An 18,776-nucleotide genomic window follows, 5' to 3' on the forward strand; every position below is an offset into this window, starting at 1 on the left:
CTTGTGAGCTTGCATGGAGACAATGGGGAATGCAGGGCACCGTCGCTTAGCAAATATCCCGCCGCAATTACCTCACCTTACCCTGAAAGTCCAGAGGTGCTCCTGCCTTATCGGCGGTGTTGCCCCCCTGCAGCGCCTGCACTGTGCGAGCTTATCTAAGGCTGAAGCGCCAAACCATCCGTCGCTCTTTCCGCTGAATGGCCTAGACCCGCACTTGACCTTTAACCGCCACCAACCTAACAACACCACAACCACGACGGGCAAGTCCAAGGACCTCGCCTCTTCCTTGTGCTCCGAAGCGCCCTCGGATTTTCTTCCTTCTTCCACATCTCGATCACACCAACAGCTTCCACGGGATGGTCGCTTCACCATTGTGCCCGTCGTAGGAGGTTCACTTCTACTTTACGTCTCCCGATACGACCCGACCTTCACGACTACGACTTTCCTCCCGCACGCAAGACACCTACCCGAGGAACAGACGGTTTGTGCGTAGCCACATGCTGACTGGAGCTGCCGGACTTAAGCTAATCATTTCTCCAGCGCCAACCCATATTGGCTCGATAGACATAATATGAGCTCTGTTTCTCCACCATCTTCTCCATCGACGACGTCTTCTTCGGCTCGGCTCTCTACGATTCCACTTTCTCCCTCAATATCAGCTTCTCCATCGACTGCGTCCTCTCCGTCTCGGCTCTCTACGATTCCACCTTCTCCCTCAATATCAGCTTCTCCATCGACTGCGTCCTCTCCGTCTCGGCTCTCTACGATTCCGCTTTCTCCCTCGGTAGCATCTCTTTTGCCTGAGCAAGAACTTTACGACGATAGCGACATCGAGGCCGCCTACCAAGGCTACATTCCCGAATCCTCCTCCGACGTGGTCGATCACCGCTCAAGCATATTCGACTCCGAAGCCGATGCGCAGGTGGATTGGGACCCTGAGTCTGATTCACAATCACAGGCACAGCCTTCAGAGTCCGATTCAGAGTCCTTGATGTCACTCGAGATTGACCCTCACGATCCGCTATTTAACGACTCGGACCCTTTCTCTCCCGATCTTGCCGACGAGCTTGAGCTTGCGCTTCTTGCCGAGATGGATCAGTTGCCACAGCTCCGCGAACAAAGGATGCCACCTGGAGGTGGCCGAGATGAAAGCATGCGAGGGCAACGTGGAGGCGGTGCCGCCCTTCATAATGGCTCAGGCGATGTTCTTGTGGATCTGGAGCTGTACTTCGAACAGGATAGAAACGAGAGGAGACCTCAAAACAACCAAAACGGCCCTGCCGATGTCATCGACCTGACCAACGAACCCGACAGCCCTATCCAGAGACATGCTCCTCGACCTCCCACGAATCCCAGAAGACAACATTCCCAAGGCAGGAACCCGCCGTCTTTCTCGCGGAGTGACAGTAGCATTCTCGCCGGCAATGCACCACCCGTCATCGACCTCACCGACGACTCACCCGAAGTTCCGAGAAGACGTACGCATGTACCGCCGCCTCCACAGCCACCTCGTCAGCGCGATCGCAGTCGACAGCCGGTCGGATTCATGCTGAACCCGAACGGAAGTGCATTCAGTGGGCTAGCAGCCGGGTTAAGGCGCCACCTGTATCCTTTCAGGCTCTACCCTGGTCCTGAGGACGAGGTACAGCTGCTCGGCATGTTGCACAATCGTATTAATCAAGGAGGAGACCTGAACAACCCCCTTGGCAATATCCAACTTCAATACGAGCACGGCGCTTTCGATCAACGCGCCGAATCACCTAAACCAGTCCACCAAGCTCCGCCTCCCCCTAGACCTGGATATACGAGGGACACCGCCTCCGATTTAGTTGTGATTTGTCCAGCATGCAACGAGGAACTGGCTTACGACCCTGACGTGCCTGTCAACGGGAAGCAATCTGCGCGGAAGGGCAACAAGCGCCAGCGCAGTGAACATCACTTTTGGGCCTTGAAGGGTTGCGGACATGTAAGGATCAACATTACACGCGTCCCACTTACTTTACTGATGCTGTACCAGGTTTACTGCGAAGACTGCTACGAGAATCGCAAGCCGGTAGCTAAGCGCCCGAATACCGGATTTGGGCGCGACGATGAAAGCAAACTCACCTGTGCAGTCGATGGTTGCGAGACACAGGCTACGAACAAGACAGCCTGGGTCGGAATCTATCTTTGAGCTGCGGCATAGAGTGACGCAAAGTCAGTTTTTCAAAGAGACGAATGAGAATTGGCGTCATCCGGTTGCATGGGTGGCATTAGCTCGGCGTTTGGGGGTGGGATGGCATCACATGATCGGTCAGAGATTCCCATGGTCACGGTATAGGCTTGCTTCCTCCCTTCAATTGAGGGGTTTGATATTTGAGGAGTCCAGTGAGAGGGACAAGGTCTCTTAGCGGATGATTTTCCTTGTAGCGGCACGCGCTGTACATGAACAAGGACACGAGCACATAGTTCTAGCGGCAGGGAGCGCAAACAATCCCCTGTATAGAGTTTCTCGTGAATAATTCTATTCAGTTGCTCCGTCTTATCATCGTTCGGAACCTCTCCCTTGGGTCTGGCATCTGCTACTAACGGAAAAGAGGAAAAGTCTTTCGTCTCCTAATGAAGCAACCGGCATGCTCATGCTCTTGCGTCTTTGTGGGTATAGAATTCCAGAAGTGCCTTCCTATTGCTAATCATTGACGCGCTGTGATGCTCAGGTCTGGACCTCATGCCCGTTTGTTCCATCCTTTCCGTGTATGCATGTATCGAATCAAAAATCATCCAAGTCATCATCCCAATCTATAGACCCCAAATCCATCTCAATGAGTGACGAGGCAGAATTTGTTACCGGTCCACCTGAAGATGACTGTGTCATTGCTTTGGCCGGGGATTCTATATCCAGCACCTCCTGAGAGGACATCATCAGGTCCTGAGTGCAGATCAAGGGGAAAAAGTCGTCAAAAACATGCAAAGCCTTTGCAACTGTAGGTTTTGGTGCAGGCCGGTGGTTGCTACTGATTTCCTGAAGAATGCCACGATTTGGAAACCGGTTGGGTGCAATGAGTGGCGGAGCACCCTGCCGCTTGACTAGAGGCGTACTGTGTGCTGCTGCAATCACACCATGTGTGATCAATTTTGGGCCAGAAGCCGCTCGAGGCATCATGTATTTCTGCTGCTGTTGTTTCTGAATCTGCTCCTTTTGAGCCAGCCCATGTCGGGTCTGGAGTTTGTTGGTAATAGAGGTTGGTGGTTGTGTTGCACGGACATGTGTCCCTAGGTTGGCTATCTGTTTATGCCGCGAACTCAAGTTGCTTTCATGGTTTTGTATGGCCGAGAAGTTGCTCTTTGCTGGTGGTAAGTTTCTTTCGTTCGCCAGGCTCCCTGTCTCCTTCGGTCGACTGAGAGGTCCGGTAGACCCCTGAGCAGGAGCTTTGCTTGGTATGGGAGCACTCAGACGTGAAGGCAGTGCAGTTTGAGCTCCATCGAAATCCTCTTCAAGCTCTACAGCGAGTTGTGAGGCTGTGGGGAAGAAGTCATCGAAACAATTTTGCACGATTGCTTGTGTGCTTGGTAGAGGCATCTGCGGTATTGATGGCCTTGGTGGCGGTAGAATTTGTTTCGATCGGACTCCTGGTGACGGTGCAATTATTGGTATGGGAACGTCCGTCGGCGCTTTGTCTTCTGCAGCCTCTACTCTGGGCTTCTGTGATGGTACTGGAGGCGGAGGCATCGCCGTTGATGACTTTGGCGGTGCAGACTTTGGGGATGGCAACTCTTTTGGCAGTGAGACCTCTGTTTTGATCTGGATAGAAGGCTGGAGAGACGGCTTTTGCTTGAAAATTTTGTGCCGAGGTGGCTGATGAGTTGGTAATGTCGCCTTCGGCATCATGAAAGGCCTTGATTTGGCCTTCACAGCAGGTCGTGGAGGAGGTCCAATGGAAGCCATTACAGCTGGGGCCTTTTCTGGTGCCGTGAATAGCGGCTTCAGGGGCTGTCGTGTGAGAGCATCTTTGTCAATTGGCTTCGGCACGACTCCTTCAGCCGAAGATTGTCTTTCACAAGTAGTTGCGCCTTGAACAGCTGACATGGCCGACTTTGTTATCTGTGAGGGACGAGGAGGTGGTGCCATGGAGCCAATTGAGGGTTTTCTCTCTTCTGATGACTCAATTTGAAGAGGAGGCTTGGAAGCCGCGGTTGACGCCAAGTTATTCGGCTTGATATCGGCCAAGGCGGCAGAGGCAGTCTCGGGCTTTGGTATCGGTTCTCCAGATGAATCTCTCTTCTTGTGCGAACCATTTCCTCGTACGAAACGCGCGATCGTGTCTTGACTTGGTCGACAGTCAAACAGAGGCTGCCCAGCCCTTCGCCTGTTCTCTCGGGCCTCCTCTTCCTTGGCCTTTTTTCGTTCTCTCGCTGCCTTGGCCTTGACTGCCGCGCGCTCCTTTTCGAGCTCCTTGCGAATCTCCTCTTGTTTCTCCTTCTCCCATTTCCGTTGTTCAGCCTTGGATCGTCTCGGTTCCTTGTTCGCCTGCTTGTATAGCTTCTGAGCCTGCTTCGATGTCATCGGCGGCCTGTTCGCGGGGCCACCGACGCGCCCGGGGGCGTCTGGAATGACGGCGAAGGTGTTCTGCTGCGGCGCCATTGTGCCGGTAATCCTCTAGATACCATCTTCGAGGGGAACGGCGTTGGCATAGATCCCCAGGTCGGAGTGCGAGCGACAATTAAGCCTGAATTCGTCTGGTGTTCAAGGTCTCATTCAACCTGGCGGGGCAATCAACACCGACAGGACGGGGGTGCGCCTGGAAGCTGTGGAATGGCGGGTGACGCGACGGACGTACGAGGTCACGTGCTCTCGATTTCAAGTCAAGCCACACTTAAACGGCCCCTGCAAGTGATCCATTCTAGAGCACCGCCACGCGGGGTACTGTCGCCGCCACAAATCGCGGGGCCTCAATCTTTTTTTTCTGCGGCACTAGGATTTTGCAGGTCGCAGTCCGGCTTCGAGAAGAGCAGAATCCCGATTACCATTTCCCATTTCTTTTTTCTAAAGACGGCCTAAAATCATGTCGAAACGCTCTGCTGATGTCGAAATGGGGGATGCCCCCCTCAAGGGAGGTGATCGCCCTGAGGGTATGGAGATTGACGAGAAGGCCCCCGACATGGGCGAGTTCGAGGACGAATTCGAGGATGAGTTCGAGGAGGACGAAATTATGGAGGCCGGTGTTGACGGACGCCCTGACGCAGAGAGGGAGGCTGAGGAGAGGGAAGGTACGATATCAACGGCCCCGCGACATAGAACTTAGCTGACCAGTTTAGCTGCCGTCGACCAGGGCACTTTCATCGTCGGACGAAACAAGCTTGAGGCGGGACAGACACTCGCGCCCGATGTTTCTACCTACGAGATGCTGCACAACCTGAGCACGCCATGGCCCTGTCTGTCTTTCGATATTCTCCGCGACAATCTTGGTGACAACCGTAAGGTCTATCCCGCCACCATGTACACCGTGGCTGGTACACAAGCAGAGAACGCCAGGGCTGGCGAGAACCAGCTGATGGTTATGAAGTTCAGCGGTCTGAGCCGTACGGAGAAGGACGACGAGGAATCTGATGACGACGACGAAGATGGCGATGAGGACGCCGAGCCCATCCTTGAGCACAAGGCGATCCCCTTGAACTCGACTACGAACCGAATCCGCGCCCATCAGATCCCCTCGCAAGATGCTTCCAGACCTCCTACGACCCTCACAGCCACCATGACCGAGTCATCCAATGTCTTCATTCACGACATTACGCCTCACATCTACTCCTTCGATAACCCGGGCACCGTCATCTCCGCGCAGCAGAACAAGCCAGTGTCGACCATTCGCGCCCACAAAGCAGAGGGTTATGCTCTTGACTGGTCCCCCCTTGTTCCCAGTGGAAAGCTCCTCACCGGTGACAACGATGGTCTCATTTACGTCACAACCCGCACCGACGGCGGCGGTTTCGTCACCGACACCCGGCCATTCCAGGGTCACACCAGCAGCGTTGAGGAAATTCAATGGAGTCCCTCGGAACAGTCTGTCTTCTCATCCGCCTCAAGCGACGGCACAATACGCGTTTGGGATGTCCGTAGCAAGAGCAGAAAGCCCGCGCTTTCGATGCATGTCAGCAACCACGATGTAAACGTCATGTCGTGGTCACCCCTCACGACGCATCTGCTTGCGTCTGGCGCCGACGACGGCGAATTCGCCGTCTGGGATCTGCGCCAGTGGAAGCAGAGCTCTACCTCTGCTGCCGACAAGCCCTCGCCGATTGCCAGCTTCAACTACCACAAGGAGCAGGTCACGAGCATCGAGTGGCACCCCACAGACGATAGTATCATTGCTGTTGCGGCGGGCGACAACACCGTTACTCTGTGGGATTTGGCTGTCGAGCTGGACGACGAGGAGAGCAAGGATACCGGCGGTGTCAAGGACGTGCCACCTCAGCTTCTGTTCGTCCACTACTTGTCCAACGTCAAGGAGCTCCACTGGCATCCCCAGATCACTGGCAGCTTGATGGCTACTGGTGATGAGTTCAGTGTTTTCCGTACGATTAGCGTTTAGACGGATGGTTAGTCAAAAGTTAATGGGATACCAACTTTGTTTGTTCATGATGGATGCCTTTTTGCGTGTTCATGTTGTTGCTACACTTGGATCTGAAGAACTCTGCATGGCTTGGGCGCTCACACAGATGAGGAGCCCATTGGTAGGAATTTAAAGTCGTATGCTTTGTTACACAAAGCCCTGGGTACTCTCGTATAACGCAGGATGGTCGATGTTTGCTTCTCTAGGTATGACCCGTTTGTCACAAGGAAGTTCTATTTCAGGTATCATATTGGATTCTGGGTACGAGATTGAGGGCCTTTTTGGCGACCCTCATTCGACCATTCAAAAGCGGTTGAATATTCGGGTAATCCTTTGAGGTTATCGGGATTGTCGAATTTTGCTCAGTGTGACCAGAGTTAAGGGAGCGAGGCCGAGTGTCTCCGGCATAAATAAAGACGGTGCGTCACTATTTCAACTAACATCCCCGAGAGAGATGAGTCGTATATGAATTCACACCACTAGATCATTTCGTTCTCTTCAACATGCGGTATCTTGCAAGTCTGGCTCTTCTCTGCCATTTGGCACATGGTGCCCCTTCTACTCCGGCTGAACACTCCGCACGTACTGCAGCAGTCTTCGAGGTGGACAGGTTCTTCGCGGGAAGTCTTCCACCAAGCACAAGAAACTTGTAAGCTAGACTACGAGACGGCGAGGGACAAGTCGTTACAAAACTCTTTGCTAACGCGAACCGAACCAGTGTCATATTCTCCGTCCAGCCCACCCCTGGCGCCGACTTTGCTAACTGTACCATCAACACGGACACTGGTCCTAAAGTACCAACGGTCGACAAGGTGGTCTGCACTGACGTTAACTCTATCACATGGAGTCTGGAGCCGATGGGGACAGGGATGCATTTCAGTGTCTGGTGGGCTTTTACTAGTCATGCTTCGTTGCTGGGCGGAATACGCCTCGATGAGTCGTACTTCAATGACACAACACTCGCAGATGGGAGCAAGTCACAAAGCTATGTGGGGCCGCACAAGTTCACCTTGGAGACCACCATGGTGATGAACAATCCCGGGGGCAAGAGAAAGATGGAAGAGAGCGTGGAGTAGTTGTGGTGTGGCTTGTTAAAGCACTACATGGAGGACAATGCATTTGAATGCCGAGCTTTCTTTCTACTTAGTAGACATATCTTGGTAATACTAGAGGTCTGCGGTCGAACCTCCGTAGGAATGAATCTAATTCAGATTAGTTTCCTGGCACTACCTTGCAAGAGTCGAGGGTTTCACTCACAGTCTGATCAAAACAACCAACGGGCGTCTGATACAGATATGCCCCCGTGTTAATGAACACCTCCTGATTCTCACAAACAAGCCATGCAGCCACGTTGGGCCGGCTAATGTCGGGTGTGCTCCACGTAAGCGTATCGCCCTGGAAGGCAAAAGTTCCATATGTGCCTTTGCTTGCACTAAACCACGTCTCTAGCTTTCTCTGCGTCTTGTCTGTCGGGTTCTCGACATTGAGGTAAAGTGGCGATGATCCAGTCAGATGCACAAGTTGGCCGTCCTCGACTTTGAACTGACCCGCGCTGCTAGGTGAATCGAGGTAGGCTTTGCTGGGCGTGTCGGTGGGCTTGGCCTGGAGGTAGCTGTGGAAGTTGGGCGAGGCCACGGCGCGAATCCAGGACCATCCAGAGACGAGAGTTGTAGGAACAGAGCCGCTGCCACCTGCATCCGTGGTGGTCACGGTCACAAGAGTGGTAGTTGCGCGAGAAGTCGTACGGGTGTTAGTGCCTGTTGCGATAGGGGTAGTGGACGTTGAAACAGGTCTGGTAGATGAGGTTGTGGGAGTGCTGGATCCTGGAATACATTGAGAGTAATAGGGGCTGTCTCAACGGTTAGCGGATGGTTTGGATTGATCTGATGACAGACCTACTTGAGAACTGAGCAGGTATAGCCGCTACTGCAGCTTGTAGCTCCAGTCCAGCCACTGCCGCCACCTTTGACCGTGTTAGATACTGACTATAGCATGATCAGGTGAGGCTATCATGACTTACATTGCCCCCAAGCTGGTGCTGTAGTCTGCGCTGCAACGGGACTAACGAGCAAGACTGCTGATAGCCCGGTAGCCAAGACACGTATCAAGTTCATTTGAAAAGAGTTGAAACGAACGCGAACTGAGTCTTTGGTGGTTGCAACACGACTTTTTGACAGCTTGGCGACTGGAACGACTGAAGTGGATGCCAAGTGTGGATGGTTATATACTCGAGGAGGATCAAAGAGGCTTTTATTCACGTTGCATTCAGTCCCAAAAATCTGTCAGCTGAAGTCCAATGACGGAACTAACTGCTCCTCTCCTTATGGTCCATCTTTGGCTCCTGTACTTAGAGCTCCGGGAGTCATGCAATGTGTTCTGTAGGTGGTGGTGGTAAAGGCTGTTTTCAACCAAACTTGTCGAGGGAACGGCGTCCCGAATAGATTAATTAGTGAATATGAGGTTGCAATACAATTGACTTTCGGAACCCAGATGAGAATAGCGCCTGGAATACATCAAGTTGTACGGTGTACTGCCCTGAAGGAGAGCATTACCGGAGGGAACTCTTCCGGGCCGGAAGTGGCTGCCGGAATGCCGGAACAAATGCTACGTGCATTTGGCAACGGTTGAAACTCCCATCATCACAATTAGAATTTGAGATGATTGAGAGCCAGGCCGCTGAAAAATATAAGATACTCAGTGGCTACTAATGGTCTTGCAAGAACCAAACGACCAAGCGGGAGGTGAAAGAAGCCAACTTGAGGGGCAATAAGGAAGAGAGAGCTCTTATGTGATCGACGGCGTACACTCTATCAAGCTGCTGCACGACCAATGAACCCGCTCAAGACATTAAGTAGAAAGGGATCAAGTCCAAGAACCCCAGCTCCATGACACAAAAGCTGCCAAAATTCCAACCGGTCATCACCGCCACTCTCCAACGAGCCGATGCAGTTGCCGCCTCCAGTTGCACCAGCAACGAACGTTAGTGTCAACAGAACCCAGCCGATGGCATCTTCCATGCAAGTACTGCCCGAAGGCTGTCGAAATTCAATAGTGCGGCTGTGGTCGTGCCCTAGCAAGCGGGCAAAGTTCCACTTGTAGACTTTGCCGTGAACGAAATCTCTCTTTCTCCCATGTGCTCTTCCATACGCACTGGATGCCGGAAAGAGGCACATCGCTTCAACGACGGCGGTAGTCCCTCGTTGAGCCGCGACGTCGAGAGCGTCGAGACAGTCTTCAAGGGTCTGGTAACGACATAGCACCGGGTTCCGGCGGTTGCTCTGGCACCAGTAGGCGGCAGCTCTGTCCTTCGGTACGAGGGCATCGAAGCAAGCTTCATATGCCAGGATGGCCTTGCCCAAAGAGGCCAGTTGGAATGACGAGAACTCCTGATCTGCCTGGCTGACGTGTACGTGAGTGCTGCACTGGGGAAGCATCTGAACGGACGAGTGCTTCTGGACAGCAGAAAAGATGTTGTCTGCATCGGACAGCCACTGAGACTCGAGGCTGAAGACGGGGGAAACTAGCTCAAGGGCCCCTGAGCCGACTCAGCATCAGGATTCAGCATTTATTGCGTGGCTTGATATACTGACAGTTGTTCTTGGCAGGATTCTGAGGGATCGTGATCTCCTGGACAATGGACCATTTACGGTAGTTCCCATCCACCTTTTCTTTAACATGATTGCTGACTCCTTTCTTGGCCAAGCGACTGCTGGTGTCTTGAGCCATGGATAGCCAGTTTTTGTGCTTCTTGCTGCTATTGAGAGATAGCTCAAGCTCGAAGCCAAAGTTGAGGGCTTGGTAACTAGACATTTTGGAAGAGATTGTATATGACGACTATGTTGGAGCTTGAATTTTGGTTCAAGAAAAAGGAAATGCTTTGCTATCTACGAGCCCTCACTCGAGAAACACGGGAAGATATCTTATTATCTATGTCTCAAGTGAATACTAGATGAGATTCACCCGGTCTTGAGCAAGTTTGAACATGTCCATCGCATATTGAGCTTGCAAATGGGCTTGTTACGACTTATCAGCGCCTACTTCATCGAGACCGCGGCCTTTCCAACAGCCTTCTTCTGAACATCGCCACCTGGGCGACCCTTCCACTCGACATGAGACGTGCTGCTCCCGAGATTTGAGATACAACACCCTGTAGTTGCTTCGAAGGTGAGCCAAGGGAAACCAGCCACAGGCTAACATCAGTCGATGCCACTTCGTCGTCCAGCGAGACGCTCATAGCTAGCGCTCAGTGCTATGCAAGAATGGTTCCTGACGATCCCAAAATACCAGGACAAGGAGAGAGCTCATACCCCTGAGGCTCGACTCAACGTCGAACCGTGGAGGGTGGGGGCCATATCAGGCTAGAATATACACATCTCACTTGTTCCTGAATGAGGGTTGGCTGTCAGCTCAAGGCGCTTCGAGCCTTCTGGAGGCAGCCTGGTCTTCTAGGGGCAAGATCAACTCGATAAGGTCAGAGAGCGGCAGGGTCAGTACAAGACTAGACCCAAGACGGCCGACACCACATGAGATATCCCCGACATCCCTGGAGAGAAACATGGTACATGTCCTCCGAGCCTTTCGCGCTGAACTAGGCGCCGGTTACGGCCATGAAGGTGCGAAAGACCAACTTGGAGGGGCGGTGAGAGTCGTGGATCAAGTTGGGAGAAAGGGGGCGACGCGCGCTTTGAGGTTTGGGGGGATTGCGACTTTGCAAGACACCTGATGGGGTCATCTGACGCAATGTCAAAGGGTGAAAGAGGGGCTGTTGGTTAATGGACTGGATGATCCTAGACACTTTGTCTAAAAAAGCCGCCGAGGGCAGACAAACATTCTATTCTGAGAGCCGAGGGTGTTAGTAGTCCTTTAGGGACCGTGTGTTGCCGTCACTCGACGATGGCCGGCCGGCGTTTCGCGAGATCGTGAGTTTCCCTCACATATAGACAGTGTGCTAAAAAGCGACTCTCAACTTGACCGGATACTGTGGACGCTTGCTGGTGAAAGAGATGTAAGACGGTAGCACTTGGTGCCCTCTACCCCGGAAGGCTCTGCGAGACAGTAATTTCGCGCAAAATAGCGTCATTATGGCAGAGCTCATGAAGTCTGATGTTGGCTCCAATGATAGAGAGGCCAATGGTAGCATACAGAGCATGGCTAGACCATAAGGTGCGACGGCGTTGAGTGAGAACGATGGGTAAGATCGCAATGAAGAGTGTGAGACGGAATAACGAACGTTCTGAGCATTCTCATAATAGGAACTACAACCACAGATAATCACTCACATATTCTAAAGCCCTTTGAGCACTGATGGAGTGGTCAGCAATGGTAACTACGTCAGTTGGAGAAATAGCAAGTCATGAGGATCCAGTGACTCGGGAACCATGCAGATGACACCGACTCGGCGGCCTGCATTGCTAGACAGATGGGACAGCGATCTGGAGCACATGCAGCAGGCCGCCCTAGGAGAGCCCAAGGGTCGATCCAATTGGCAACGTGCCAGGTGTGAAGTAGTGTTCGTAAGGCGCAAGGGATGCGATAGTGACAAATTTCATTGCTTGCAGCGACAGGTGTGGAGTTCTTGAGTGCTTTAGTTGAAGAGGACAGCGCGGGGCGCAACCAATGACCAAAATTTAGTGTTCCCTCGACTGTGCTCCGGAGCACCTGGAAGCTTCCTCGGTCGCCGACCCCACATTTACCGCTGGAGAGAGAAGCTGACGAGATCACTACCGTCGGTGACGAATGCCCTCATTCACACCCACTCTTATTCTCACCCGCGCCCTCACTCTAGCAAGTTCAAGTGAGCCTTTCTCATAAGATAGGTTGCTGCGTCCCCAGTATATAATTAACGTGTGGGAACGAAGAGACAACGCTACGGATCTGCCGACGACTTCATCTCAATTACTCTACCATACATAGCGACGTACAACTATCATCTCATTTCGCAACACCAAAACCTCACATCTTCAAGCCGCCAAAATGGTCGTCCTCCACGCCACAACACTCACAGAGTTCACGAACCTCCTCTCATCAAACACATACCTCGTTGCCGATTTCTACGCAGACTGGTGCGGCCCATGCCACGCCATCAAACCGATATACGAGTCCCTCTCGAACACCCACGGCCAGCCAGGCTCCCTGGTGTTCGTAAAAGTAAACGTCGACTCCGCCCAAGATATCGCCCGACGCTATGGCGTGACGGCAATGCCGACCTTCATGTTTTTTGAAAACGGCCAGCCGTACAACGGCGGACGGAGCGTCATCCGCGGCGCCGATCCCAGGAGCCTGCAGACCACCGTCCAGGAGCTGGGTGGGCTGGCCAAGAAGAAAGCCGCCGAGGCGGCCGCACAGAAGGCCGAGGCCGAGAGGAAGAAGAAGGAAGCCGCCGCAGCCGCCGAGAGGAACGTCAAGCCTGATGATGGTTCCACTGTCTCTGGCGGCTACACCCTAGGCGGCAATACGGGCCCGAGGTCGGACTGGAAAATGTCCTTGAGGGGGTGATTGCCGCCGTCGCGTTTCTCATCATTTTAAGCAGAGTCTCACGCTGCGGCTGTCGCGCCGCTACGCACATGTGAGTTGGAGGACAGGGTGAATCTTTTTGGTCGTAGCGTAGCAGAAAAATATCAAATTTGTTTCATTGTATTAATTCTTCAAACTTTTCATGCCCCCGATTCCTCATTTGCGCCGCTTTGTTGCTGTATTTGGTCATCCAAAAATGCTACCCAACCGATATCTCTCGACTCCTTGGTCCGTATGTATGAAAAAACTAGTAAAAGAAATGGAGATATATGCCGTCGTCCTTGGTCATTTCTTTGCAGCCGTTATTGTGTGGGGTATCTGTTGTTCTTGATCATGATAGATGCGCCTCGTCATATCGTGCCCAACCGGTCGAATCCGTCGCTGTCGAAAAGAAAAAAAAATGTAAAATTGAAATCAAGCCCCAAGAAACTTCTGTCCCTCAGACAAAACTCCGCTCATGTCTCTGCATGTTCGTTCCTACCTGCCGTCTTCGGCAAGCTTACCACACTTGACGCAGATCAGGCGTTGTCTGCCACCAACTCTCTTCGCTTTGAAATCCTTGCTCGCACATTTTTGACAAGTCATTTGTTCGCCGTCTTCGCTGGTATACTCGGAGCTCAGACGGCTGACAACCGAGTTCCGAAGACGATCTCCGATCCGCGAATTGTCTGGCTGTAGTAAATGTTCATCTACCTCAGCTTTATCAGCAGCATCCTCAATGCTCTTCGTTGTGCCTTTGTGATCTTCTTGCACGGCCAAGTCGTATATGCCCGCACCTAAGCTCTTGCGGCGGGAGGCTTTGGTTCCATTGCTAGCCGAAGTTTGCATTGTGTCTGCTGTGCTCATGCTATTCCGCCCCTGGCCAACCTGCGATTGCGATGTATTGACGTTACTAAATGACACCGACGATCGCAAGGATGAGATCCCACGCCATCGATTGAGATTCCAGAAAGAATAGCTGGCGCCTGCAGGATCAAGTCGAAGCTCGTCGCTTTCGTCGTCATCGGCGGATAGAAAAGAGAAACTCGGGGTCGGAGGGATGGACGGAGCCCGGTCACGGGAAGCCCGGCTCGATGTGGGACTAGCTGGGAGTTGCGGACGTGCTGGTGGTGATGATCCACTGTATGGTTGTTTTCGCGCTTCTGATGCAAGGTTGGAGGCACTATTGTTAATTGGCGTCCGTGACGCTTTGTTAGGCGATAGAGACCGTGGGCTTTGAGATGCTGTAATGATCATGGAGCTCGGGCGCCCACTTTCAATCCCATGCCGCCACGTATTGATGTCGGAGCTCAGCTGAGCACCGCCAGGGGCTGCCAGGCGGGATACCGAGCCCCGGCGTGAGCGCGGTTGGCTACCGACACTTGTGCGCGTTGCTACACTCCCGCTGCGTCCAACAATGCTTCCTCCCATGCGGCGGGAGAATGTTGAACCCGTTTCCCAGTTCTCATGGCGACGTTTGATGTACGCGCAGTCCTGGCGGAAAACCTTGATGCCCCCAGATTGGTCCGTGGTGACAAGAATTTGCCCATCAAAATGTTTCGACTTCTCGATGTAAGCGGGCGATTCTTCCGGTCTTTTGATCTTCTGCTGCTTAACCTGAGGCTTTTCGTCGTCCGAGTTACCTGCTTGGCTGGCAATGGACTCCTCGAGGCTCATTAGAGTGACTGGGGGAGGGTTGCAGAGGTCGTAAAGAGGATCCCCCGAGCCACCAAGGAGCTGGCGCGATTTGGTCGGAGCGAATATTGCTGTTGAAACTCGATCTGAATGGGCATCGAAGTATTCGCAAGGCTTCTCCTTGTCTGATTCTGGGGAATGCACAGACCAGATATACGTTCTCTTGTCTTCGCTGCCAGACACTATCCACTGTCCGTTGTCGCTGAAGTCGGCGTGAATTTGACTGCAAGTATTTTCGTAGCCCTTGAACTTGGATTCCAGGCTCTTGTCGCGCAGATTATATATGCGTACTCTTGAGTCGTTGGATGTGATCAAAACCTTAACTTCGTCATCAATGACCATCGTCTTGATACCAGTAATCTTGCTGCCCTTGGCATTCTTGCCTCTCGATGATCGCACGTGCAACTGAGAGTTCTGTTTGAGGCCCTCCGTGTCGTGAAACATGCACATGCCAGAGAGCCCTCCGGCTATTGCAGTCTTCCCGTCAGGCGAAAACGCCACAGCCGTGATGAGATCAGACAATTGGGTAGAGTAAGCTACAGCTTTGTCCGGAATACTCCAGAGACGCAGTGTCGAGTCGAGGGATCCCGCAAGGAAGAACCGGTCGTCAGTAGGATGAAACGCTATTGACGTGACGAAGTCCTTGTGTTTGAACGTGCAGAGACATTCTTTCCGGCTGATGTGCCATAGACGAACAGTCTTATCCATCGACGACGACAACAGAAAGTTGTTCTTGCTCCAACTGAGGTCTAGTACTTCGCCGGTATGCCCTCTGAACTCGTGAACCGGCTTGCTTCGGAAGACAGGTGCACTCAACCTTTCTCCATTGGCCCCATTTGCGTTTTCCTCTTCTTCGTGACGACGCCGCTCCTCATGCGTCGTGATCACAGCCCATACTCTCACAACTTGGTCTTTTCCCGCAGCAGCAAAATACTTGCCATCGGTGCTGAATTCCGTTGCCCAAATAGCTCCGCTTGTGTTCGATCGTCGTGTGTCGATTGATGCTGTTGCTGTCGTATTCGTATCGTCTTTCGAGTCGGGCTGTGGAATGAACAGCTCCTGAGCAAGAAACATGCGATTGAACTCGCGGATCTTCTTGCTGTGTGCCTTGACCCGGATGTACCGTGGAGGTTCTTTGTGGTGGGGTATGTATCCGGACCCAATGACTGAGCCAAAGGCCTGGGCATTGGTCCCATCTATTCGGTGATCGCTGAAGACGGAGTCCTCGTCGTCTTCGCGTCTTCGTCCTCCCCGCATACTCAATCGACTTAAGAATGATGGCCCTTTTCTACAATTGGTTAGTACCACTAGCATGAACGAGGGGACTCAAGAGTGCGGACTTTTTGTCCTTGGTGGCATCGAATGCATGCGCAGGAGGCTTCGTTGGCTGCTCTGGAACCTGAGTAGGGCTATCGGGGCGTTTACGAAGCTGAGGAGGAACAGTATGGCCAGTGTTGGTCCGCATCAGAATGTGCTGTGGAAGGTTAGCAACCAAAGGCTTTCCTACCGCCATGCCAACGGCGGCGACGAACCTGAGATAGCGGGTCAATTGCGGCAGGAGATTGGACGGCGACTGGCGAGGGCTTGTCGGCCTTGCCGTCCTTTGCATTCGGCGTCGTACTCCGGACGAGCTTCGTGGGTGTCTTCTTGGCAAAGGTCGGAAAACTGCTGCCTATGCAACGATTAACATCCACCATGTGCGCCACACAGGGTCAATAACGGTCCCCAGACTCAACCTTGGAAAACCAGGGCCCCAATGCGTGGCAGATCCGCATATCTTTACGTACCTTGAGACTCTGAACCGCCAGGTGACTTCTGGGCAGTCGAAGAGCCTTCACGGCTGAGGGGGGTCGAGAGACGAGGTTCAGAAACGGGTGCCGGGGGCGGCAGTGGTGGTGGTGCCTGGCCATCTTCGCGACGGCCAGCATCCATGGATTTTATGGCAGAAGACCTAGGGGTCGACATTTCCCATCATGCGAACGCCGACAAGGAAGATAGCCGCGTACAGAGTTGCAGGCACTTGGGCCGTTTGTGGGCGTGGGAGGTAAGCGCGGGTAAGCTGAGTAGGTCGCGGGCCTGAATTCGAGGTGTGGTGGCCGTCGGTGGGTGGTTGAGTGATTCAAGATGTAGTAATACGAGTGATCCGAGACACCCGAGCTTCACGAATGGGATTGGAGCAGTGTGACGACGGTGGGCGGATGATTTGACGGTCCAACGGGGAGGCCGGAATTCGCAGACGGCCGATATTGCCCGTCGCCGCGGGTGGCCGTGAATTGAACGGTAGGGCCTGTCTACCGGGTATATCGCTCTCCTGGATCCCGTCGTTTCCGATACGAAATTTTTTTGGGAAACGAGAAGAAGTGGACTTTGTGCTGGGCGCGGCGCGAGGTTTTGTCCCAAAGGAAAACGGCGCCCGCTTGCTCGCTCGACCGTCGTTGGTCAAACGCGGTCGGTGGTGGTGTTTTCTGGTGGTTGGGAAACTGGGTACGTATTACGCGGGTTCGGATTCGTCCAGTCCGCGTATTCCGTATGCTAAAGCAAGGCATCCACGCAGCCCGCGTTTCCAACCTTTCTTTGATGAACAGCTAGGTAAGGTATAGCTGGTGTTGGTCGGTAAGCAATTCCAGAACCTGCTAGTTGCCGCATGCGGGCAATTCGGGTTGGCTTGGTAATTTGACGGCAAAATTATGGTGTTGGAACGTATCTGTACTCGGAAGAATACGCAGTACGCAGGAAGGTAATCAAGAAAGATAAAGTTGTATGTCTCCGTCGATTCTCGGCTGGATCCGCATAGCTTCCCTTGCAGCTGTCCAGGATGCACCCGCTTCGAGAAGGGCAGAGTGTGGGGGAACAAGAACGCAGAAACGTTGTGTTTCTTTTTCTGGCGCAATGAGTCGGAAAAGATGAGACTGGCCCAGATCTGGCCGTATTGTATGTATGTACCTTACCCTGGCCAGATTCAAGAAAGAAAAATAGAGTCTGGAGTAATGATTACGGAGCCGAGGCACGAGGCAATTGGCGATTGAGTTTGCGCGCACTTGACACTCGTAGTGGAGGTGACGACGTCTAAGGTATGCTGACGATGGTTTGATTCTCCCTACTGAGTGCGCAATGATGACTTGGAGGAGTATTTATCTCGACGATGGAAGCCGACGGAAAGGATGAGCAAGGAAATGATCGAAATGAAAGAGATCCTTGGAAAGAGGAAGGAACCTTGAAAAGAGGAAGGCACGGAGAGTGGACCGCAAGGTACCTAAGGAAGGTAAGGTGGCAGAGGAAAGTGCGCCGAAAACAGCAGGTTGGCGTCAGATGTAAGAAACGATTGCGAGGGAAATCGGAGACATGGAAGACTCAGTCACTCATCCTGTCCCATGAGGTAGCACAAGGCAAGGCGAAACCCAAGACGACACACACACACACACACACACAAAATCACATTGGAGGCTTGGAGCACTGACACTACGCTGGAACTTGGATTTGGATCGCCTGCTTACTGATGCCGACACTGGACGATCGCCACCAGCCAGCTTTCCGATGTGTCCTCGTTCCTCGGTAACTAGGGGCACAGCAAAAGAGATCTAATTCATCCAGACTCCAAACATGGCGTTTTCTTAGAAAGTCTAGACTGGGCAGTCTGCAGTTCATAGTAAGAAATGGGTATTGGACACATTTGCACACTCCTTATCGCTTCCCCACAAACCTCTCCGCCATTCAATTATGCGCGCCGGCAAATTATACTCCATATCTACCTGTATGCGCCGAGGAAATGAATATGCTATTATGTTGAGTATCTATGGATAAAGTAAGGGTACTTTGAGCAATGGCAGGGTATCAAAACGATGACGAGACCTATGACGTCGATCTACACTCGCCCGACTATGCCTGAACTCAACTCGCCTAAGCCGGTCGATGAGCACGCACCGCACGGGGGTTTGGGTTGATACCCTTGAGAGGGACCAAAGGGTCTACGTGCCTGTATTCATAAATGGTAAACAAGGTATG

The 18,776-nt window shown here is 52.8% G+C and overlaps 8 protein-coding genes across 8 annotated transcripts; 4 read left to right on the forward strand and 4 right to left on the reverse strand.

Annotated features, from left to right (window-relative positions):
• Positions 1–22: 22 nt before the first annotated feature.
• On the forward strand, positions 23–2,173 carry CABS01_15685 (uncharacterized protein; the record flags this gene model as incomplete). Its single annotated transcript, XM_060549019.1, has 4 exons — positions 23–481; positions 577–784; positions 810–1,966; positions 2,018–2,173. 4 exons carry the CDS (start codon positions 23–25, stop codon positions 2,171–2,173), a joined length of 1,980 nt encoding a protein of 659 aa, XP_060391102.1.
• A 576-nt stretch (positions 2,174–2,749) lies between these two features.
• CABS01_15686 (uncharacterized protein) lies at positions 2,750–4,621 on the reverse strand (the record flags this gene model as incomplete). Its single annotated transcript, XM_060549020.1, has 1 exon — positions 2,750–4,621. The coding sequence occupies one exon, from the start codon at positions 4,619–4,621 to the stop codon at positions 2,750–2,752; it is 1,872 nt and encodes a 623-aa protein (XP_060391103.1).
• A 421-nt stretch (positions 4,622–5,042) lies between these two features.
• On the forward strand, positions 5,043–6,566 carry CABS01_15687 (WD domain-containing protein; the record flags this gene model as incomplete). The annotated part of the gene is made up of 2 exons (XM_060549021.1): positions 5,043–5,247; positions 5,296–6,566. 2 exons carry the CDS (start codon positions 5,043–5,045, stop codon positions 6,564–6,566), a joined length of 1,476 nt encoding a protein of 491 aa, XP_060391104.1.
• Positions 6,567–7,090: 524 nt separating this feature from the next.
• Positions 7,091–7,663, forward strand: CABS01_15688 (uncharacterized protein; the record flags this gene model as incomplete). The annotated part of the gene is made up of 2 exons (XM_060549022.1): positions 7,091–7,236; positions 7,306–7,663. The coding sequence occupies 2 exons, from the start codon at positions 7,091–7,093 to the stop codon at positions 7,661–7,663; spliced, it is 504 nt and encodes a 167-aa protein (XP_060391105.1).
• A 90-nt stretch (positions 7,664–7,753) lies between these two features.
• CABS01_15689 (uncharacterized protein) lies at positions 7,754–8,701 on the reverse strand (the record flags this gene model as incomplete). Its single annotated transcript, XM_060549023.1, has 4 exons — positions 7,754–7,789; positions 7,845–8,436; positions 8,487–8,550; positions 8,608–8,701. 4 exons carry the CDS (start codon positions 8,699–8,701, stop codon positions 7,754–7,756), a joined length of 786 nt encoding a protein of 261 aa, XP_060391106.1.
• Positions 8,702–9,397: 696 nt separating this feature from the next.
• On the reverse strand, positions 9,398–10,397 carry CABS01_15690 (uncharacterized protein; the record flags this gene model as incomplete). Its single annotated transcript, XM_060549024.1, has 2 exons — positions 9,398–10,122; positions 10,178–10,397. The coding sequence occupies 2 exons, from the start codon at positions 10,395–10,397 to the stop codon at positions 9,398–9,400; spliced, it is 945 nt and encodes a 314-aa protein (XP_060391107.1).
• A 2,163-nt stretch (positions 10,398–12,560) lies between these two features.
• CABS01_15691 (thioredoxin) lies at positions 12,561–13,082 on the forward strand (the record flags this gene model as incomplete). The annotated part of the gene is made up of 1 exon (XM_060549025.1): positions 12,561–13,082. One exon carries the CDS (start codon positions 12,561–12,563, stop codon positions 13,080–13,082), a length of 522 nt encoding a protein of 173 aa, XP_060391108.1.
• Positions 13,083–13,577: 495 nt separating this feature from the next.
• On the reverse strand, positions 13,578–16,739 carry CABS01_15692 (WD repeat domain-containing protein; the record flags this gene model as incomplete). Its single annotated transcript, XM_060549026.1, has 4 exons — positions 13,578–16,062; positions 16,115–16,248; positions 16,307–16,446; positions 16,562–16,739. The coding sequence occupies 4 exons, from the start codon at positions 16,737–16,739 to the stop codon at positions 13,578–13,580; spliced, it is 2,937 nt and encodes a 978-aa protein (XP_060391109.1).
• Between the last annotated feature and the right edge of the window lie 2,037 nt (positions 16,740–18,776).

This window comes from Colletotrichum abscissum (assembly GCF_030869225.1).
Source record: "Colletotrichum abscissum strain IMI 504890 chromosome Unknown Scaffold_71.1, whole genome shotgun sequence".
Classification (NCBI taxonomy): domain Eukaryota; kingdom Fungi; phylum Ascomycota; class Sordariomycetes; order Glomerellales; family Glomerellaceae; genus Colletotrichum; species Colletotrichum abscissum.